General features: G+C 40.2%; 1 protein-coding gene across 5 annotated transcripts in view; it reads left to right on the top strand.

Annotated features, from left to right (window-relative positions):
* The window catches only part of Ctnna2 (catenin alpha 2), a 1,115,196-nt gene that overhangs the window by 366,284 nt on the left and 725,068 nt on the right, over positions 1-23,844 (top strand). For 4 of the 5 annotated variants that reach the window (XM_027429452.2, XM_027429453.2, XM_027429454.2 and 1 more), the window contains one exon: positions 8,453-8,656. The exons of the other annotated variant lie outside the window; for it this stretch is intronic. In XM_027429452.2, the coding sequence (XP_027285253.1) occupies positions 8,453-8,656 (204 nt within the window). The remainder of the gene's footprint in view (positions 1-8,452; positions 8,657-23,844) is intronic. 5 annotated transcript variants of the gene reach the window in all.

Here is a 23,844-nt window from a genome sequence, read left to right as displayed (position 1 = left end):
TCCACACAGAAATAGGTAGGAAGGGAAAGCAATGTATACATATGATGCCTCTTTTATAAAGACTGTGTCACCTGTGAATGGGTCAGAAGGCCCTAATCACTTCTGAAATGCGCTTCTTCTTAAAATTATCATATTAGAATCATCTGAAGTTTGGTGTAGGCATTGTTAGACCAGAGCACACACAACTCTTAATATCTTAAACTGTGTTCTAGCCCTAGATCACACTGATGTCTGCCTTTTGACAATGACCTGTGATGGGGGGGGGTTTGGAAATGAAAAACCTTCTTTAGTTCGTACCACATCCCCGCTTTCTAGAGACCATCTGTGTTGCCTGAGCACTGCTTATGTCATCTGTTAGTTGAGACTTCCTCACTGCTTCTAGTTTCTCATGAGTACTCCAGAGCACCAGATTGAGATCATCGGTTCTTGTTTCCTTCACAGAAATCAGGGACTTGGATGTTGTTAGGACAAAGGGTGGAAAGTAAGCTTTGCTTCAGACTGCCCTGGAGGTGATGGTCGATCACCTGTCCAGTAATGACTGCTGGCTGATGGAATGACAGTTGGTGTCTCAAGAGGGTCAGAGTTGCAATGTTGTGTCTCTCACAAGCAGGGGTTGACTAAGGTCTGGAAGTGGTTGCGCTCTCAGAGTTCTTAGGAAACTACACAGTGTAAAGAGGAAGACCTTGAGGCCTGTCTCCTTATTGGGGGAAAGGTGAGGGAGTAATGGGAATGAAAGAAGGACAGGAGACCCTCCCCCAGGAATAGTGTGATGCACACAGAGATTTACCTTGGAATTAGGTAGAAAACTGTGGGAAGAACACAGAGAGCAGAACATGAAACTAAGAAAGAAAATGGTCAATAGTATGGATAGTTGAAAGAGAAGAGGTCAGCTGATCACTCTCTCAGCAAAAGACCTTTCCTCTTTGTTAAGCTTACAAGACTTGATCTGATGAAGTGCACTTGGACATTGATCAACCCAGAAAGTGAAGGATTCTATTCTGTTGTTGATTTTAATTAGGTTTTTTTTTTTTTTCAGATTTTGTACTGTGGCTTTTTGTCATATCCATCCATTTCTCACACTCCCCTCAGACCAAAGACCCCTTCCTCATTTGCACAACTTAAATCCTCTTTTCTTTCTTTCTCCAATCAAGTACAGTTGGTGCTGCCCATCTATTTCTGGGTGGGTGGCCATTCACTGCTGCATGGTCAACTCTCTGACTCTCCATCTCCTGGCAGTTATCTATCGACAGCTCCTCGGGTAGACGAGCCCTTGCAACTAGCTGCTCAACACTATCTCCATGCTGTGATTTTTTTTGTCTGGCTTGAGTTAGCATAGGTTTTATTCATGGATTCTTAATTCTGTGTTGCTCTGCTAGGATTAGTTGTCAAACCATCTTTATAGAGAGCTTGAGAATGTGCTCAAGATATCATGGTAATCTACTACATGCCCGTGATCAGATACAGAAAGGACAACTGGATTCCATCATATTTCATAATCCAGGTAGTAAGGTCAGAGCTGAAGGCCTTAAACCAGTTTATTCCTAACTTCTGACAAATATCTGCTTTCTCAAATCTCCTTTCCTTCTCTAAAGTGAAATTAATGTAGGCATAGGTAGATGCCTTTTTTGAAAAGAATTAAACATGGATAAAAATACTCTTTAATTACCAACTCATTATCTTTGTCATTTATTTCCAATTAAAGACTGAACTGTGTAATTACAAATAATATCTTAAGTAGGTAAGTGCCATAATTAGTTTGTTTTTAAGTATATGCCTCAGAAGAAAGAGTATGTTATCAATATGGCAATTTGCAATTTTATAAAATTAAGGCAAATCTAAAATGCTGTTTAGCGTTTTTTCTGCAACTTCATAAAATAGATGATTTAAACTCATTATTTTTCATTCTAAATGTTACTCCAATTAGGTCAAGAGAAACTTTTCATGTGAAAATGGAGATTCACACTGAGGGAGCTTGGCACAAAATAACAAAAGTTGGAGATGTAGTTATGCTAATTATTTCATACCACAGGGAGAATGTAAAAAAGTGAGCAAGTAACACACTTTTGATTTGGACACCTCTGTTAATCTACTATATCCAACTTGATTTATGCTTTTACCTCAGACTTCAGTCTTTAAAAGAGTGATTTAAAGCATTTATGCCTGAATTAGGATGGACCCTCATTATCGGTGGGGGACTTTCACTTTCAGTTTTCAGTGTTACAGGACTTCCTTTTTAGAATTGTTTTTGTCTTTCTATAGCCATTGTAATAAGACAAGAAGAGGATGCCCGAGGGTTATTAGTCATGTACTTCAAAGGGCCTGACAGATTTTAGATGATGTTAATTTTGCTGACTTGTATCAGTGCCAGCAAATAACTCAATACACAATCAAATACTTTCCCAGACCTTGATCTCACTGAGTCTCCAAGGCTGTCATGACCTAGACAATCTTTGAAAAGCCAGACCAGCAGGAAACCTGTACCTAATATCTCAACCTCCGTTAAGGTCTCTCTGTTGCCATGTTCAAATAGTGAAATTTTATTGAAGCAAAGGACACCATGTAGCTCTGAAGTACTTTCTTCAAATACCAAAGATCAGAAGGGCTTGAATTGTGTACTGGGGAGAATGAAGAAGGGAAGCCCTTGAATATCAAAGCCTGCCCAGTCTGTACACCCAAAGCAGGACAAACTAGAGTATTTAGATATTCAAAGGTAAATAGAAGTGGACAGAAGAAAAAATGCAGCTAAGGAACCAAAAATATGCACACATTTTCTCTTATTCCAAAGGAAAGGTTGGAAAAAAAAAAGATTTCCTGACTTTAATGCACTTTGATAGGTGGAGCTTGGGGGCTTCTTTGTTTCCAGGACTCTGTTGAAGGACATATTCCTATAGAAGAGTGCATTTGAGTGATTTGAAGCTCTTCTCTGAGGAATTTTTGGTTTTGGATCTTTAGAATAATGACAAGTGAATAACTGTGAAGGCATGTTGACATTTATTCTTTTCTTTTGCTCGTTCCACTTGGAATAGCTATGCTGGACAGCAGGTGGTGAAGGTCTGGTGTTTATGAGAGAGAACATCACAATTCATTATTCCTTCACTTGCTACCTTGAACTGTGAAGGCAGTAAAATTTCAGGACACATTTATTTCACAGGGTATCATGAGCAAGAAAAGAAGCCACAGGGTGGTCTGATCATGGCCGTTTACTTTTCTCCATGCCTGAAAAATATGCTCTGGATAAGCTAATTATTAAACTGGTTCATTCTTCATATTAGAAAGTCGTTGCTTTCATTGTCTTTTTTTTTTTTTTTTTGACATTTTGTAAACTCTATGTATTTGAGGTAACTCAGCTGTTTTTTGCATGGCTCCAATGACTTTGAATGTCAGGAAGCATAAACATGAGGTAGAGATGTTTCTTCCTATTTGTTTTGCACAAGGAGTCTCTACTAAGGGAAAAATCGTCACCATTCTCAGGTATGCAATAAGGCTTGTGAACATCTCCTCTTTTTTAAAATACCCATTAAGTCCATGTAGTGCTGACAAGTGTGGGGCCATCTACTGGACTGTAGTCAAACTACCAGTTGCCATGTCTGTCCAAAACAATGGTTCTCCTTCCTCTAGCACCTATGGATATCCAATTGCTACTCACTAAATGGAGAAAAACTCTAAATATCCCCATTAACACCAGAAAGAAAACCTGTATCCACTCTTGCTCTTTTTATTTTGAGTGGTGCCTAGAGTCTTAGCCAGGGCAGTAAAACAAGAGAAACTGAGAAGACTGCCTCCGTCTACCTTCCAGTTCTTGGATCCAAGGTGTGCACCACCACACTGCTGTGAACACTGACTTTTAAATGGAAATACTAATTAAAAATTCTATGCAAGTCAAATAATCAGAATTTAAAAAAGGAATATAGGAAAATATTAAATTAAGTTTAAGAATTTAAAAATGATAAAATAAGAGATGTGGACCACAATTGTTTCGTATGATCTAGCCTGAAAATACTAGAAAGCACTAGAAAATCAAAGAGACTAAAGGACTTGAAGAATGCAGACACGATTTTTTTCTTTTTTAAATTTAAATTAGAAACAATCTTCTTTTACATGCCAATCTCAGTTCCCTCTTCATCCCCTCCACTCCTGTCCCCCACCAATCCCCTATCCAACCCCTTTCTTCTCCCCAGGGAGGGTGAGGCCTTCCATGGGGGATCTTCAAAGTCTGTCATAACATTTGGAGCAGGGCCTAGTCCCTCCCCCATGTGTCTAGGCTGAGAGAGTATCCCTCTATGTGGAGAGGGCTCCCAAAGTTCATTTGTGTACTAGGGATAAATACTGTTCCACTACCAGTGGCCCCATAGATTGTCCAGAACTCCAAACTGACTTCCTCCTTCAGGGGGTCTGGTTTCCCAGCTGTCAGTCTGGGGTCCATGAGCAACCCATTGTTCAGGTCAGATTTCTGAGGCTTTTCTCCAGCCTGGTCTTGACCCCTTTGCTCATCACTCCTCCCTCTCTGCAACTGGATTCCAGAGTGAGCTCAGTGTTTAGCTGTGGGTGTCTGCGGCAGACATGTTTTTAAAGTACAATGAGAAATAGATCAAATCCTCTCACGGGAGCATATCTTTGCTTTAAATGGACAGACAGCAGCCTTGGACTGGCCCTGTCACAGGTGATGGCATTTTGTCCATTTGACCTAGGAAGAAGGAAGGGGACAGGATCCCGGAGAGAAAGTGGGGGAGGAGGAGGGGGAGGGGAGGTTGGAGAGGAAATGCTCCTTCCAGCAGGTAGAGGGCAGGCTCACTGAAGAAAGGGAACGCGTGAGCAGCAGCTTCGAAGAGAGTTTACAGGGTTCCCAGTTTTCAGGGGTAGTTTTGCTGATCATAAAGGATTGGGACGTGTTTGGAGAAAGATAACTTACTTAGATCATTCCTCCCACCCTCCCTCTCTCCCACCCTCCTTCCGTCTCTCCCTCCCTCCTTCTCTATCTCCCTTTCTCCCTCACTTCCTTCCTATGTCACTTCCAAATAATGCATAGTGTATGAATCATTCTTGATTTTCTTAATCAGAACTCAGTTCCAGATTTTGTTTGTTTGTTTGTTTGTTTTGGAAGTATAGAAAGATTCTTCTCCTTAAGCTTCTGAGCCTCTAAACTCATTTTGTTCTGTGTGGGTTTTTTTTGTGTATTTTTGCTGTTATTTTCCCCACATTCTAGAACCTGAACTTAAACACATACATGTAACCTATCTCTGATGATGTATGAAATATATTCCTACCCAGCAAAAAAGATACATGCACACACACACACACACACACACACACACACACACACACACACAGTGCTTTATGCCTTTCTCCCCTGAGTGGCATCACCTCTGCAGCCGTTCTCATCCATCATTTTTCAATGATTCCCATCCACACCTTGTCTATAGATTAGAAAGATGTAAATTTATTGTTTCTTTTCCAGGGAGTTTTTTTCCAAGCTTCCCCCGTGATCTATAAATAATGAATAATTCCATTAGGAAAGTAATGGATGGCGTAACTTTTATGCAGAGTTTGCCAGGCTCAGTGTTGTTTGGCATTACTCTCATGACAGCCATGAGCTGAGAGAGACAGGGCGTTTAATCAGCTGACAGTGTGAAGCCACCCCACCTATCCTCCACGTTACCCAGTTGTTGCCTCCAGGTTCTCAGAGATTGTTATGTGACAATATAAAAGAGACTTGTCTTATTTTGGATTATATGTCTGTGTGTGGGTATGTGTACATGGAGACCATAGATGTTGGAACTTCTAGAGCAGGAGATACAGATGGCATTGAGAGCCCTTGCTGTGGGAGTTGGGGAATATGATCAACTGTAAGATCAATATGCACTCTTAGCTGCTGAGCTATCTCTTCAGCCCCTCTGTACTTGTTTTAAAGGGTGCTCTCTCTGCGCTCAAGTGCGTTTTGAAAATATTGCATTGAACAGACTCCAATAATGCGGGACTCTTCAGAGCATTTCAGATAATTTGCTCTGTGCCACGCAGCATTTTGAAAACACTTTCGGCCACATAACCTTATTTTTGCATTGGAAGTTTGTGTCTCTAAGGCAAGTATTTCCTAGGAAATACTTTGGGAATCATTGTTCAAATGCAGCACAACTCGTCCTTGTGCTAAGAAGGTACTGAACAGTTTTTCCAGAAGTTCAAATTTTTCCTCAGCACAGTTCATTAAACTGGTACTTCTTGAGGTTTTTAGTGAAAAGAAAAAGATAAAAATCTACCCAAGGCCAAGAACAGATAATTTTATGGTAGTATGTGCTAATATGACCATCTGTAAATAGGTCTTTGAAAGTCAATCACTAATCTTTATAAAGAAGTTAGTCTAATTCTATTTTGATCAGGTATTCATTTCACTGGAATGTCAGGGTCTTTTGCCCCATTATTACATATTTTATGCTGAAATAGAAAGTTATAGAGAAGAAGGGAAGGGGGAAGTGGAGTGGAAGAGAAGGGAAGGGAAGGGAAAGGGAGAGACAGATTTGACTGAGCACACAGCACTAGTATCGGGACACAGGGCAAGATGGAGCAGAAACACCTGCCTCCACTGTCAGGTTCCTTCTGGAACCTTCTGCTATAAAGGTGGACTACAAAGAGCCATAAACTCTACCAGGACCTCACCATGACATCTGTCAACATTTGCAACATGATGCCCAATACTGTGTGTCATAGTGGGCAAATTCTAAGGAGCACATTTGGGAGTTGTAAACATTTCTTTCCCATAACTCTTAGAAGCTAGAAGAGAATATAGATATAAAGCCTACTTTGCCAAAGGCTTATTTATAGAATTCAGGCATTTACATTGTGAATGAAAGAGGGAGCTTTGACCAATGAGGGATTTTCTAGAATATCCAAGATTCATGTGAATTTAAATTCTGGCCTGTCGTCTTCCTCTCTAGCTGAGAGTCTGACTATATTCACCATTCAAGGCCTTAGGATTCTTGGACTTAGTTCTCCCTATACTGTTACAATTTTCATGCTTAAAATATATGTATTCTCTAAGAATTCCATACATGTATATAATGTACTTTGATAATGTCTTCCCCTTGCTCTTCTTTCTTTTACTTCTGGACTCTTTTTCCTCCACACAATCCCTCCCCAACGTCCTGTCCTCTTCTTGTTCATCCACCAATTTCTTCATTTTATAACCCACTGAATACAATAGGGATGTGCATATGGGCATGAAAGAAGCACCCACTTGAGCCTACAAAACCCACCAGATCTACAACACTGAAGAGAACTGACTTTCCTGCTTCTAGCCACCATCAACTGCCAGCGGCTTCTCAGCTAAGCACTGGAGCCCCTCGTTTGCCTCTCCCCTATCCATAGTAGAATATTGGCTAGCTTGATCTTTTACAAATTTTATTCAGGAAGGCAAAGGTGCTGTGAGTTCAAGAATGCAGTCTTCTCTGTTCTCCGGCTGTTAGGATGCTTCTGTTCTCAGAGCTCTGTGCTCTCTCTCTCTCTCTCTCTCTCTCTATATATATATATATATATATATATATATATATATGTGTGTGTGTGTGTGTGTGTGTGTGTGTGTGTGTGTGTGTGATATGTGTGATATAGATATCCCATTTAGGGCTGAGTACCCCACAGTCACTTAACCTCTGGACATAGAACAATGGTGGGTCTTCATATTAACCTCTATCCTCTGCAAACAGAACCTTCTCTGATGTGTTTTTCTATTGCTCTAATAAAACACCATGCCCAAGGTAACTATTGAAAGAGCTATTGTTCAAGAAGGTTGATTCCATCATGGCAGAAAAGTATGGTAGCCAGCAGGATGGGGAGTGGAGCAGACTGCTGGGAACTCACATCTTAAAGTATAAGCATGAAGCAGAGAGTGAACTGGATGAAGGTTCTCTGACAGAAGAAATAATAATAAATTACAAAGGAACTAGCAAAAGGGCATACATTCTGGGCCATATTTTGTAAAACCTAGATGCAACATAAAACATGTCAGTTCCTAGTAGGAAATTAACTTGTTGGATGCCTTTTGCAGAGGTATCTAAGGACAGCTGGGACTCTGCTGTTCCTCCAGGAGGATGTTCTGCATCCACCTAAAGTATAACATGATGAGAAATCATGTTTCCATTTTCAAATCTTCCTAATCCCCCAGCTTGCTACATTGTGCTTTCCTTGAAGGCCACAAAGCCAGTGCCACTACCTCATGTGGAAATGCCTCCCCCCAGATGGCCTTAATCAAGAACACATTCTTCAAATCAGACTTGCTGTTCTCAAACTGTAGATTACATTTAGGAAGGTGGGGGGGGGGCTTTCTCAAAAATACTAATATTTGTCTCGGTATCTGGTTTCTCTTCAGGGGAGGGCTGTCTTGTGCTAGCTTCAGATAGCTTGATGTAGAAAACAGTCTGAGGCTAGTGTCCCTCTCCTGTTCACTTTTCTCTTCTGATCTCTTCAGAATAAGATCATCCTGGATCCCATGACATTCAGCGAGGCCAGGTTCCGGCCATCGCTGGAGGAGAGACTGGAGAGCATCATCAGTGGGGCTGCCCTCATGGCAGACTCCTCCTGCACTCGGGATGACCGTCGTGAGCGCATTGTGGCTGAGTGCAATGCAGTGCGCCAGGCACTCCAGGACCTGCTAAGCGAGTACATGAATAATGTAAGTGATTGGCCTCCAGGCCCTTCTCATCTCAATGGCTTGTGCTCTGTGCTCTTGTGATGAAATCAGACATAGCAGGGAATGGGGACAGGTATTCTGGAGCAGAGGAAGGTTTCACCAAAGGACTGCTTTGGGGAAGCCTGTGCTATGATTCTGGTTCCAAGTACTTGTTCAAGATGGAAGCATTGAGTGGAGTGTAACAATCTCAGGAACTCTGTTGTTTACTTGAGTGGCATTGTCTTGGTCATTTCAATGGTTGCGATTTGATTTAAGTAGGATTTTTCAGTTGGTGAAGTTGGTTGATTGATGGAAACAGAGGAGGCTGTGCCAACTGGTCCTTTACAAAGTACATTTTCAAAGCTAAGAATAGCAATAGATGCTAATCTTCAGCCCTGAAAGGCATTAATAAGCACAGCAAGTTTTAAAGTGTTCATGCTGGTCCAACGAAGTGGAAAAGTTCTAACTGCCCATAAAGTAGGAGGAAATTATTAGACCCATTCTATAAGGAGGAATTCTTATGAGTGAATTCTCAAATACATGTGACTGGAGTCTCACTGATGATGGCACAGAAAGCAACAGTTCTCTCTGCTTCCTATAAATCATGGTGTGTGTGTGTGTGTGTGTGTGTGTGTGTGTGTGTGTGTGTTCCTGTAAAATGCAAGGTGATTGAATCCATATTCTTTGCTTTGAAGGCACTAAGTTATAGTTGTGTTCATTTGCTGCACTACTTTCAATAAGTGCCAGAATTTGTATTTATGAGTGATCAGTGTTCATTCACCCTGTGCAGGATTCTTGTCTTCAAGAGAATCAAGTACAAGTTGGGAAAAACTGTCAATCACATCAGGACTTGGTATATGCTATGTTGTCAGAATGGCTTTTATGGTACTGAGGTATGCTAACAGGAATGCTTAGAAATCTGCTATTATCTTTGTGTTATGACACTCCCAGGAAATGCTGAGGCAGAGCACCATCCCCCAAGTACCCAGTGACTCCCATCTTTTAAGTAAACTCAAGAATCTTGGTAAGTCAGCAGTATAAACTTCAAGCAAGGAGTCAGCATTGACAGTAACAGTCTTTTTTCCTGTCATTTGAAAAGTAAGTGGAAGTATAGTAGGAACAGCCTGGAAACTAAATGCCAGATTTGTTTCCCGGGCCAATGAGATGACTCAACAGTTAAAGGCGCTTGCAGCCAAGCCTAAAGACCTGAATTGGATCTCCAGGATCCAAATGGTGAAGGGAGGGAGGAGCTCCCTTCCTTCATATAGGTGTGTACCGTGCACCAATAAATGAAGAAACATAATTGTAAAAATCACTTTCCTTTCCATAAACCTACAGATGATTTGAATTTTGGAAGACTTGTCCAGTTTTAGTAAAGAATAAAATTTAAATATCTGCTATGGCACCTAGGCATTTGTAAGGATCCTTCATGACCAGTACATGCTGTGGTCTGGCTATATGGATGTTTTGTAGGGTACAGCTAGAGATGGATGCTGGTGGCCCAGGGCTCTCCCACTCTGAGGAAATCTTTTGCATAGCATATTTGTGGAATAGGGATGCTCACAGGATCTAGAATTCTACTTGCTGTTGCTTTTATCAGAACAGCATGGGGCTAAGGACATGTCTGCAGAATTCAGCTTTATATTACAGAACACTAGGATTCCCATCAATGAACAATTATTACCAAAAAGGTAATGGGAGTTACAAAAACAGCGATGGTTATAGTGTCAATATAAACACATCATAATAAAATGTGTTCCCATGAATAGAAGCTGTGGGCTCTGATAAAAGACCAGGTAATCAATGGGCGTTGGTGGCACACACTTTTAATCCCAGCACTCAGGAGGCAGAGGCAGACAGATCTTTGTCAGTTCAAGGCCAGCCTGGTCTCCATAGCGAGTGCCAGGATAGGCTCCAAAGCTACACAGAGAAATTCTGTCTCGAAAAACAAAACAAACCAAACAAACAAAAGACCAGGTAATCAAGATGTGATATGTGATTTTCATGATTGTCTAGAATACTATTGAATTAGGTGGGTTATTGTGTGTGTGTGTGTGTGTGTGTGTGTGTGTTTTCTTTTCAGTGTGAACTCATAAGGACCAGCAGAATTTGGTGCATTTTCAATTTTATTGAACTCTGGTCTCTTGTAGTTTGGTCAGAACCGTGTGATAAAGAAATGGTTTGTTCTTTCATTAAAATCCTGGTTTATAATATAGTTGCAGAATATATGGAAGGTTGTCATGTTCAAATTTCCAAGTGTCCAAATCTTACTCACATCAAAGTCTGAGACAAAATATATCCCATTTGAGTTCTTACAGAAACTATATGCTGTTCTGTTGAACTTCACACCAATGACTCCAGGGTAGAGCTTGATACAGCTCAAATGCCACCAAGGTCCCGTGAAGTACTTTGATTTCTATTTCTATAAAAATCAATATGCTTATTTTGATATGGCATATATTAACATTAAGAAACAGTTGCATCATGGCTTGTCCTAAAGTCTGTGGCAGTAAAAACTGACTCAGCCCATCATTCCTAGCCAGTCATGTATGTATTTTTTCCAATCTGTAGATTGTGGGAGTAAATATATCAATTATCAAAAGCACATTTTTGTGTTAATGTGTTAATGACATTAAGATGACAAAACCATGTACCCTCGTAATTAGATACTAGAATCTTGATGAAACAGTCATTTCTGAATTCCAAAAATACCCTGATTATCCCAGATGAAGATTCAACTTTAATACCCCATTGGCATCCAAAGTAACCCTAAGACATTGGACTTACCAAGTGGTGTGGAATGTGGATGGAGATTGCAGAGGACTAGAGAGAACTAACTGACAGAAGGAAAGCAGTCTTTCTGGGGCATGGGTTGTGTTTTGCCCACTTGGATTTTGTTGAGCTGAGAGGGAGATCATTGCTTGCTAGAGGAGTCCACAAGTATATGTGATTTGATGAATCTGTATGTGTAGGATTTGAAAATTTGGCAAAAAATTGTGCACTTTAAAAGATGATAAGGCCGAGCATTGGTGGCACACTCCATTAATCCCAGCACTCGGGAGGCAGAGGCAGGCAGATCCCTGTGAATTCGAGGCCAGCCTGGTCTCCAGAGCGAGTGCCAGGATAGGTTCCTAAGCTACATAGAGAAACCCTGTCTTGAAAAACCATAACAAATAAATAAATAAATAATTTCAAATATCTACTAAAATTGGATTAACATTAAGAAAGGGAAAAGGGAATCTTCATGACAGGACATGAGGTGACATGGTATTTTACAGGTAAGAATTTTTATAATGGATTGAAACTTACATTCATTCAACAAATGTTCAAATTACTCTTTGGTGACAGGCATCACATTAGGAATGCAGGAGTGAACAGGGCTTGTGCTCCAGAGAGAGATGATGGACATCACATGCATGACTGCTCTGAGCAAGAGCTATTTCATAGAGTGATAAGTCCAAAGTCAAAACAGAAAACCCCAAGAGAGAGGAGGGAGGGAGAACTGTGAGTATGAAGGATACAGGGACATGCAATGATGGTGGATCAAAAGAGCTTCTGGAGGTGAGGGGACAGAGAACATATTAGGGTGAAGAAGCGGTAATGCCAAGGGCTTTGATTATGAGCAGGAATCTGGTTCACCGGGACATCTGTGAGGGGATGAAGCACTTATCTGCACAGTGCCTTGTGTGTCATTCACAGGATATATCTGTCATGATAAAGGGAGTAGAGGACATCTGAGAATAGAGAATGCCTTCATTGAGGCATCAAGAACAGGATATAGGAATGTAACATTAAGAAAGAAGGGATAAAGGTCAAGAGAACCTGGGTTCTGAAATGACTCATGTTAGCATGCTCTCCTTAGACATAAAAGCACAGTAGAAGTAAAGTGTCCACATTCTGTGACTTTAATAAAAAAATTTTTTCATATAGCTTAGTTACAGAGGAAAATATGTCTGCTGTATAAATGTAAAATAGACATCGGCCATCATGAACAACATTTACAGACATGTCAGAAATCCTCATTTGATTTAAATTGCACAGAAAATTTTGATTTACTCCAATGTAGTAGCAATTTGTAAATAGCTCACTTGGCAATGCATGTATACTTTGCTAGACAAATTGTGTTTGAATGGGTAGTTAAGTAGAAAAATTGTGTTTCAAAATTCTGTCACCAAAATGCCTAAGTATGCTTCTCTCTCTTATAAAAGACTGAGAAATAGATTATGCATCCTAAGTACTAAACTACAATTCAGAACCATAAGAAAACTTTAATCCTTATTCTAGGTACTAAAACGATAAATGTGAAACACTGAGAGGCAGTGAGCTGTTTTCTTCTTCATGCACAATTCACTGATGGGCCTTGATGAGAATACGGACTGATTGCCTGGACCATGTATGCTGTGCAACCTGGTTCAATTCTATAGTCATACACTCTCTGTATAGCTATAAATACTTTATTCTTGATGCCTAAAGATATGTGTATATGTATATGTGTATATGCACATGAGTACAGATGCCCACAGAGGCCAGAAGAAGGCTGGTATTGCAGGTGGCCGTGAGCTACCCACAGGGAGTGCTGAGACGTGAACTAGGATCTGCAAGAGTAGCAAGCACTATTAACCACCCAGCCATCTCTCCAGCTACTCTCTATATTTGCTTTAATTAATGAACTGTTTTGTTTTTTTGTTTTTTGGGTTTTTTGTTTTTTTTTAGGTATGGGGTTAGGGAGATGACTCAGTGGTTAAAGTTTCTTGTTGTGCAAACATTGGGACCTGAGTTTTATCCTCGGTACCCATTACAAACCAGGTATGCCAACATGTGCCTATTACCCTTCCACAGGGGACAAAATGGGGTGGATCCTGAGGGATCACTACTGTTTGATTTACTAGTCTCTGCTTTGACAACTATAGCAGGGTACTTTTTATTTGTATTTTTTAAAAATAAAATTACACACGAAATGCATGAACCCACGTTTTTTTTCAACTCCTTTGAAGCCTCTCAGTAGGTAATTGCCCTTAATTTGCAAACTTCTACTAAAAGTCAGGTAATTAAAGAATACAGTACAACACTGATATGAAGTTATACATATATATCTTAAGTGCCTGAGGCATCACTGACCCAGCCTTAGCTCCACACTAGAATGTAATGTAAGTGAGCATATCAGTAGCTGTGAAAACATTCCATGACAAAAAAAAAAAAAGTGAGAGGAAAAGGGTTTCTTTTAGTTTTTTTTGTTTGTTTGTTTGTTTTGTTTTGTTTTAGCATACAGCTCTGGTCCATTTTTGTAGGAAAGGCATGGCACTCAGATAGATCCCATTTCATTCATATGCAGAGAGAAAAGAGTGAGGCCAAGCTAAGCTCTTCCCTAGTGATGGACTTTCTCCAGCAAGGCTCTACCCTCTGCTGCAGTGATGGAATTATTCCAGGAAGGCTCCACCCTATGAAGAAGGTTCCATAGCTTCCCCCAAGAACAAACTGGGGATGTAGTATTTAAATACATGATCTTATTTTGAATGAGATTTCTCATCCAAAAGATCACAGTAAATGTGCTTCCCCACAGAGCCCATTTGTGGGACTCTCAGGATGCAGTAAGGTCCATAAAAGTCATTTATGGTCTGATCAGGGGATCAAAACACAGCTTAGTTTAACAAATGCTTCCTTGTTTAATTTATTCAGTTTACATTTTCATACAAGTATGTCTTATATGTGAGTGTGTTCCTCCTATACCCAATTCCCCCTTCTTGTCCCTCTTTCCCATCAACATTCCCCTTTTGTACCTTAAAAACTCCATTTTTGCTTAAAATATCATTTATACGTACATAAATTTACACATCTGTAGAAAAAAAAAACAAAAAACCTTTTTCCTCAAAGTTGTATGACATATAAGTGAGGTAATATCCAGGGACACAGGACCTCAAAAAACCATGCCCTATCTATTGTTGTAATTTTTTTTTGTTGTTTTTTTGTTTGTAGTATAGTATGCCTATGCAATCATGGTTAACAATAAAAAGTAAAAAAAAAAAAAAGTATGCATAAAATATTCCATCTTATTCCCTATATACCAATACTGTTAAAATTTGGATGTGTGCCTTTCTAAAGTTTATAAGCTTTCAGAAGCAGTCTATGTGTGCTAATGCACTTAAGCTTATATTATGAGTTGACTTAAAATAAAATAAAGTTGTCTTGTCAATGGTATTTTGTAACCTATTTTCTTTATTCAATATTTTGTGACCATATTTCCATGTAAATAAATATTCTCTAAACATATGCTTCCTGGCTGAATAGTATTTTATTATATGGCTACTATGTATGTAATAACTGACTTAGAAGCAATTCAATTTGGGTATAGTAATGAGTTGAAAAAGAGAAATACAGAAACTTATTTGTCTGGGTGGTATAATGTGATTTAAAACAAATGCATGACTAAGGAAAAATTTAAGAAATGTGTGAGCACAGACTTGAAGTTTAGAAGGTTTTCGTTCCTGGGCAGTTTTATGCAACCAAACATTTGCACATAAACAAATCATAAATTCCTTGGAGAGCCTAGGTTGTCCTTGAACTCAAGGCTACATTCATGCCTCATCCTTAGTGTTAACGTCTTGTGTGTAAGGTGAATGCTCTAGGGGCATGAACCTACTATGCCAGCAACTCTGCAGCATGAGGGTTTTCTGTTCAAGGGCAACTTGGGTATCACAGGGAAAGAAATCTTACCTCCAATAAATTCATACAGAGCAAAAAAGCATCACCTTGAAATTACCTTGGGTGTATTCTTCTGTGTATTATCGATTTAACTGTATACATTTGATTTTGTTTCATTCGGAAAAAAAAAAATCAGGTTTCCGTTGTGCCTTCTGTATCTGCATACAGTTAAAAGGGCCAATGAAGCTATAGGCAAGCCCAATGTCAGGGTTGCATGTCATGTCCCATAGAAGCATGCAGAGCTTCTAAAGGATGTGCCACTAGAAAGAAAATGTTGGCTACAAACTATTGCTTTCCCACATCCCCTTCCAGTGGGAGGGCAAGCACAAGAGCCAATAGTTGTGATTGTTTGTGGATGTAGGGCCTGCCTGGGCTGCAGCTCGATTGATAAAGTACTTGTATAGCATTCCAGAGCCCTGGGAACAAAGCCTGCTTTATGCCTTCTTATGAAGTTATTTTAGGCCAGGTTGGCAGATTCCTAAACCTCAGCTTTCCCAGCAGTAAAATGGCCAAAACAGAACTCACACTATCTTGGAGGCACTTGGAAATAGAATAAGAAGGGGTCAGGAAAAAGGAGCAGTGGTAAGGAAACTCATTTTCTCTGTCTTCTTCCACATGCTCTAATTACCTTATTTGGTTTTGTTAACCTTAAGAAACAAACCCTATGTTATCAAGGGCATTGTTCCTTCCTGGAGAAGAGATAACAGCTACAAAAGAATGCCTCCTTGGGTGTGTCTAGTCCAGATTTGTTTCTTTTCTGTTCCTGAAGTCAGAGATATCCCTGGCTATGTGTTCCTGCCTCAAGGAACACTATAAGGGACAATCATCATAATTATTGACAAGGCTAGGGAAAAAAGTAATGAGAACCCTTACAAAATTATAAGACATTGGTGTATAGCTGTCTGAAAGACCCGGGAAACTAGACTGGTATACACAGGATTCAGGCCTCAGCTACTTAGATGTTAAAGACAGAGTTTTAGAGTCAGTCACTCAGATAGGCAGCATGAATGAATAGGAGATAAAGTGTGGTCTTGTTGGCTTCTAGAAATAGCTGAGTAGAGATATTCCACTTGCTATGGCTCAGGGAGATATACTGATATTCTATGTAAGCATGGGGGTGATTCCTGTTATATTTTATCAACATGATCTTCTTTTATACCGGAGTCCTTAGGATTAAAACTGTTTGGCAGGAAAATGTTAGAATACGCTATTTGTTTAAAATCTAGGTTCACTTTGGGTGAATCAGAGTGGCCATCCTAAGACATCTTCTTTAGAAGCCTGGCAAGTACCATGGTAGGCTGAGAGATCTAAGCATTGGGATCTGATAGTACTTGATAAGAAGCTAGTAATCAATCTGTTGCTATAGACAGCATAGGAGATGCTCACTGACTGGGGCTCTTGAATTGAGGACAGCAGAATTGTCTTAAATGAGGGGCCAGTCTTTGCCTATTATAAGTTAAGTCTGAGCCAATGAGATCCTGACTCCAGATAGTCACAGTTGACTTCTCTACAGTGAAACAAGAGACTAATCATGCGCTTCTGTTGTTTTCTCCTACTCCTCCCCTCACCCAATAACCTCTCTCTGTCTTCTTTCCTGGCTCCTGATTTTTCTATTTCTGCCAACAATGAGCCAAGTAAAATTCCTCTACAGTCTTTTGAAAGCACAGATGGACTTCCAAAAGAGCAAGGTGATTGCTATGAGATGGGAAATGATAAATGATAAACTGGACATGAATCTGTGGAATTGGCATGGCCTATGCTTAGGTTTCAAATGGGACATACAGACCGACAATAGGAAACAAAGTTTGGAGACCCCGATGGATGACTCTAATTCATTGTGTTAGAAGAAAGCCTGGGTTCCCAGATGGTGATGGCATTGGAGTATGATCTAAGAAAATAAAATGTAATTCCAAAAAGTAGAAATGAGAATAGATACTATCTTATCTGCTAAAATGCAAGAAAGAAAATACCTCCTCCTTCAAGAACTTAACACAAGGCCTGGGCCATTTATTTTCAAGACCCCAAACTGAATAATTCCAGCATGCCAAGTTATAGCCAGAATTTACTTTGAAGGCAGTTTGTTGTAGATGATCAAAATACCTTGTAGAAGTCAATACCATTTTGCCCAGAAGTTCTACTTCATTTTTTTTTTTTTTCTGATTTTACTTTTGAGAAGTTCAGGTTCATTTTAATTTTTGTTCTATGAGAATCTTATACATGTGAACAATGAAATATGTCATTGTACAACTCCTGTTTCCTCCCCCAAGTCATATATTCTGCCCATCATCTCATTCTCTTAATTTCATGTCCTGTCATGGCCCAGAATGTCTCAGTCCCAAACCATGGAAGCCACAAGGTCTAGCCTGAGTGGGGGGAGCATGGACTTGCAAATTCCTAGCAACCCAACGTCGATAAAGACCAGACACAGGCATCTTGTCATCTTTAGAGAGCTCTCAGTTCCATGCTGCAAAACTGGAGTCTCTCCTTTATTTAGCATCTTCCTGGCTGTAATCTAACCATTCTTCCCTGACCCAGAGACCATTTCTCTTCCAGCTCCCTAGACTCTATCAGCAGATCTCTCAACCATCTCTCCTCCTGTCATCGTCCTGTCCTCTCTGCCAAATAACTCCTCCTCCTCTGGCCTCACTGTCATGTAGATCTAGCCCTGTGCTTTGGTGCAGGCCTATGCAAATGCTTAGTCCTGTAGAGATGCAAAGTTAGGAGACATTCTCCACTGAGGCTATGCCATTTAACAGCAAATCAGCTAGCATCTGCAATACAATGCAGACCTGAGCTCTGGAGGTTTGAACCTAGAGAAATTCCCTAATGGAATCAGTTCTCAGCTCCTGACAGTGTCCTTTTTATTTTACTTAAAAAAAAAAAAACAAAACAAAAAAACAAAAAAACATTAAGTCCAGTTGTCCTGGCCATATGTAAATGAATATAGGGCCATCCACTGGAGCATAGTCAATCTACTAAAGGCTACATCTTCAAGAATGCTACTCCCTCTCCCAGAAGCCATAAATTGCAAATAGCAAGGAACCCATTTAGAAATCTGTCTCAAATTATTTGCAAAACTGAAGTTAAAAAAGAACCTAGTTTAGATACTAGAAGCACTAAAAATTCAAGCAAGCCATCATGAATGAAAGCTGACCTAAATGACAAATTATAAATTAAGCCTACAATGGCTGCAATTGCTAGATTATGATTATAAAGTATTTTAAAGAAAGTGAAGTTTGCATTTTGGAATATGTTGATGGATCAAAAGATTGTCAAACTGTCAAGGGCATACATGCAATGTAGGATTGTGAGTTGTCATGATGGAGAGTATGTGATGTGTGCAGAAATTTCTTCACTACCTTAGGCCTGGACCAGTGAAGAGGAGAAGCACACTACCTGAGAGTGCCCAGTCTCTGCCTTGCAGAAGGAGGATGCTGACAGGATGCTTCTAGGGAGCTGAGACTAGCAACCCTAAGCTTCAGTGTCACTTAGCTAGCCATGCCTTCTTTAAGGAGCTCTTCCCACTTACAGAAAGAAAACATGATCAACTAAAGCAAAAAGGGGAGATAAAAATATATCCCAACAGCAAAATTACTTAGAGTTGTATCTTGTTTCTTTGCTGAAGAAATCAATCTCTCAGAGAGTCCTTGAATCATACAAGGTCAATCAATATGATGAGGAAGAACACAAAGCATTATGAGATAGTCAGGAATTGTCTTTAGCTTTGTAAATGAACAGGGTTTGCTGACAGCCTGGCCTGCCAAGTCATCAGATTTGGTCATCATAGCTAAGGCAGCTGGAACAACCCAATCCATCAATTGATCTTCCCTTGAGAGCCTTTACCTCACCAAACTGTCAGAGAGATCAGCATGCTGTATTCTTTTATCAAACACAGAATCCTATAGAAGCCTTTCCTCTAGATTTTCAAAGTACACAGCATGCCTGGAACCGGAGTTCTCACTCCCCAGTAGGTTACTCCAGAGATAAGCTTTGAAGGCTTCTTTGTTTGCTCCTAACACTGCCTTGGTCCCACAATGAAAAGAACTGGTCTTGATTCAATTAGGAAATAATTACACTCTAAGAAATATTTTATTGGTGGTAAAATCTCTGTATCTAGGGACACAAACTCACTCAGTGACTTTGTACTCGGTATCCCTTTGATTGCAACATTCTTTCTCCACATTGGTGAGAATGACTTCTTTGCCTCTAAAGTTTAGCTTGAATATGTTCACTTGATTTTGTCAGTATATTTAATTTGGTAGTTACACCTGCCACATTCCAAATGACATCGCCTCTGAATTGTTACTCTCTATCCCACTGTTGGAATATCTTCATCTCTTATGAAGAGGAACAAGATATAGTTCACAATCCTCAAAACTGAGAACATCTAGCCTAGCAAATGGGAGGCTACATAGACACTTTTTTTTTAATGAACAACTGGATTTCACTTCATCCTCCCTAATAATAATAATAAATAGTGATGAGGCTAGAAGGAGGAAAAAGAAGAGGAGGAGGGGGAGAAAAAAGGAGAAACAAAATCCATGTTTTTAGTTCGTTAATTTTCATATTTTGGGACAGTTGTTTCTTCCTGATCCCTATTCAACCAGTTGATGAAACAATGAATAAGCTAAGAACTCGGCTTGATTTATTTTTGATTTACATTCCAGCCGTCAGCTCTTTCTCTATAGTTGGAGCTTTCCTGCATCTATGGGGAGGGCTTTGTTTAATCTTTCCAGAAGATCTCGAAATGATCCCAGTAATTGTGTTGCTGTTGTTATTGTTTGAGGCAGGGCTGTAGCTCAGGCTGGTCTCAAACATGACATGTTACCAAGGCTGGACTTGACCACTGATCCTCTTAGCTCAGGCTCCCACATGTTAGATTATAGGTGTCACAAGGATGAAGAGGAAGCACATCATTTGCTTGCTCTTCTATTCAGAGATCTTCCATGAGCAGTTTCTCACTGTCTCTGCTAGGACAGCACACTCCTAGGACATGTCCATAGGAATGATTGCCAAGAGCTAGGAGGATCTCTCATCACCAGCAACTAAGCATTTTACAGGCTACACTGGAAATTAGCAGCTCACTGCTTCCTGAAAGCCGCCCATACTTCCTTTCTGTACCTGTAAATCAGCACAGATGGCAGAAGTCTCCACTGAGACATTCTGTGAGTCCCCACCCAGTCTGCATAATCACAGCATTTCACAAGGAAGATTTTAATTGCTAACTTGATCAAGTAATTAGGACATTCTTTGATTCGTATTGTATTGCTATTTGTGTGAGAGAGAGCATTTCTGTGCTTGTGTTTATGTGTGCTGGTGTGCAGCACATTTGTGCACATGTGCAGACCAGAGGTAAATGTCAGTTGAGACCCCAAGGCAGGGACTCTCACTGAAGCACACCCATTTGGCTAGACAGTCTGGCCATAAATCCTCGGGAACCTTCTGTCTCTGCCTCTCCGGATCTAGGTTACCTGACCATGTCCATCTTCTTGTAAGTAAGTAGGTTCTGGAGACCTGAACTCACATTCCCTTCCTTGCATATGACAAGCTCTTTATTAATTTAGCTCTCTCTCTCTCCTGCCACATCCAGATGATTCTTGTGCTCAGAAACAGACTCTTGATGAAATAAGACAATGGGTTAAATCAAAAGTTGGTTTAACTCAACAGAGGTTTAAAACAGATTTTCCATTTTATCAGTGTGAATAAATACTGTTTAAAAAAAAAAACAGTAAGAAAAATACATCTGGCAAAGTATTGTTGAGCTGTCATAACCAGCTAGGACATGCAAAACATCAGTGGAACTCTAGTGCTGACTGATGTCTTCTTTGAGTCTATGGAGGAGACAGGCAGGCTTGTTCCAACATCTCACCTTGTAAGCTGCTAATTGAAGGGTAGCAAAGCTTCTACCTGTCTAGCCTCCCGACCCCAAACACATCTCTTTTTATACATCATCCTATCCACCTACTCTGCCATTTGTAAGGAGACAGTTTGTTATCCTTGAAAGGACTGTGCTCTCTCTCTCCATAAGCACCAGAACTGAAATCCATGATCAAGTGTATTATTCAAAAATCATTTCTTAACAGCTTCATTCCTGGCTACATTTTCTTTGAATTTCCATGTTGGCTGCAGCTGAAAGATTGAGAGCCTCCTTCAGAGTAGCCCATTACTCAGTTTACCTGGAATGGAGTTTTGCTTCCACATTCTGTGTGGGTGAAATGGTGCACATGTGTGCAGAGGGAGACCAATAGGCAACCTTAGGTAGTGTTCCTCATGCTTGCAAGTCAGTCACTGAACTATACAGGCTAAACAATGAAACCAGCCATGTTCAAATTATTTCTGTAAAGTCTAGAGCAAGGTATCTTAGAAGAAGCAGAACTTTGTGGACTGATTTAGAAATTTTGAATTCTGAGTATCAAACCTACATAAGGAGGTGAGCATGGATATTACAGGACTATGAGCCAGTCCTAAATGAACCCATCTGTAATATCACAACCAGGAAGGTTCCATTTACTATGTGCCCTAGGGAAATTTTCTGTGCCCCTCCCTTACCATCTGTCTTAGTTGCAATTTCATTTCTGAGATAAAGTATGCTGACAAAAGCAACTTAGGGAAGAAGGGATTTATTTTAGTTCACAATTCCAGGCTACAGGCCTTACTAGGGAAAGTCAAGGAATTTGAAGCAGCTAGTCACGTTTCATAGTCAAGAGCAGAGAGGAAGGAGATCGTGCATGCATGCCTGTGTTCACCCTGCCTGGTGAATAGTGTCACCCACAGTGGATAGGTCTTCTCACTCTAACAACACTGTCAAAAGTATCACCCCACAGACATGACCACAGTCCCATGATTGAGATAAACGCTCATTGAGCCTGTCCACCTTAGTGACTCTAAAGTGTGTCAAGCTGACAATCAAAGCTAACAATCTTTTGTACCTTGAACTACAGAGACAGTGTGGACCAACCCACTCTGTCATTGTTCCATTCAGAAATAAGCATTACACTTTCCTTTTCCTGCTCTGTGTAAATTACCCTGGCCCAGCTTGGCCAGCAAACCACTTCAGACCTTCCTAGGGAGCCCCGCTGAAAGATTCAGGCATTATGCTGACCTGCCTCTGTTACTTGGTGGAATCCACCCAGGGAATACTCTGGTTAGCCCAAGTTCCATGGGAACTAAGTCTGCATGCAGGTGCCAAGGACCCCTTTAAAAGACAGATTCCTGACCACTTGCACTCTATCTACTCTCTTTTTCTACTCTTCTCCTCTCTGCTCTTCTCCTCTTCTCCCACCTATGCTTTCTCTGCCTCTCTATGGCAACTGGCCATGGCGGTCACCGATTAACCCTCTTCCTCTTCTCTCTTAGTCTCCCTACTCTGCAGGGCCTATAATAAACTGGTTAATATGTCTAATATGTCTCATCTTGCGCCCCTTTTATTTTATTTTTAATTTAAGCAAAAGAATAACACCCGCTCCCTTTAAAAATGACTCAAGAAGACATTAGAATGTCCTGTGAATTTCACATCAAATTAATCAAAAGAAGGAGATACACACAAAGATGTCATCAACATTTTTATTATTTGGATATTAAGACTCAATAATTAGGGACCTGTAGACAGCATCTAATTTTATAGTTTTGATCCCTTCAAAAATGACCGATTCCCAAAACTCATTTGGAAAGGGGCTTTCCTCTACATGAGAGCTACCTGTACACAAAGCAAATCTTCCTGAATTCCATTGTGCTATAGATATACTTCCTTGGGTCTGTTTGTCCCATTTCCCCCTTTTATAAAATCTATAATATAATGTCTCTTCTTTATTTACATTATGTGATTTTTTAAATTTTTTTTCAGAATTTTTAAAGGATCACAACCATTTTACTGAAGCCCCTGTTTCTGATTTCAGGCCATTGAGATGAAAACAAGCAACAAATCATCAGCTAACAAATAAGTGGATCTTGGGCCTCTTGACCTCATGGTGACCACTTAGAGTGTGTTTTGTAGCTTAGACCTTCTGGCCCTTTCACTGCCACACTTTGATTATTTGTGCTGACTCCTGTTTTGTGTATTAATGGAGCTAGGTACATTACTGAGCTTTTATATTCTTCACCCACTCAAAGCTCCACATCATGTATTGACTACCTTGGCTGCCATACTTCTTTTGTTCGTCAGCGTTAATGGATTCTGCACTGTCCTTTGTGGAAGCTTGCAGGCACCAGAACAGACAGAGACTAGTGGAAGTCCAGGAATAGGGAGACATCAGAGTCTAATGAGGCAATAATCCCAGTTCTTCACAGAAGGCAAAGAAAGCCTCTGTTGTCAAGAGGAAGCTGTGAAAGCATAAGAGAATTGAATCTTGTTTCTTTCCAAGAGTTAAAGACCCAGTGGTCTCAGTCTCTAGGTCATACCTATACACTTTGTAGGGGTAGCAGGGACCATAGCCATAGTGGTTAGCATTTGTATGCCAACCTTCCCATAATAACCAGTGTTTAGTTCAGTGTTT

The sequence above is a fragment of the Cricetulus griseus genome, chromosome 8, assembly GCF_003668045.3.
Source record: "Cricetulus griseus strain 17A/GY chromosome 8, alternate assembly CriGri-PICRH-1.0, whole genome shotgun sequence".
Lineage (NCBI taxonomy): Eukaryota > Metazoa > Chordata > Mammalia > Rodentia > Cricetidae > Cricetulus > Cricetulus griseus.
Note: the sequence above shows the minus strand (reverse complement) of the source record. Positions and strands in the feature narration are given on the sequence as shown.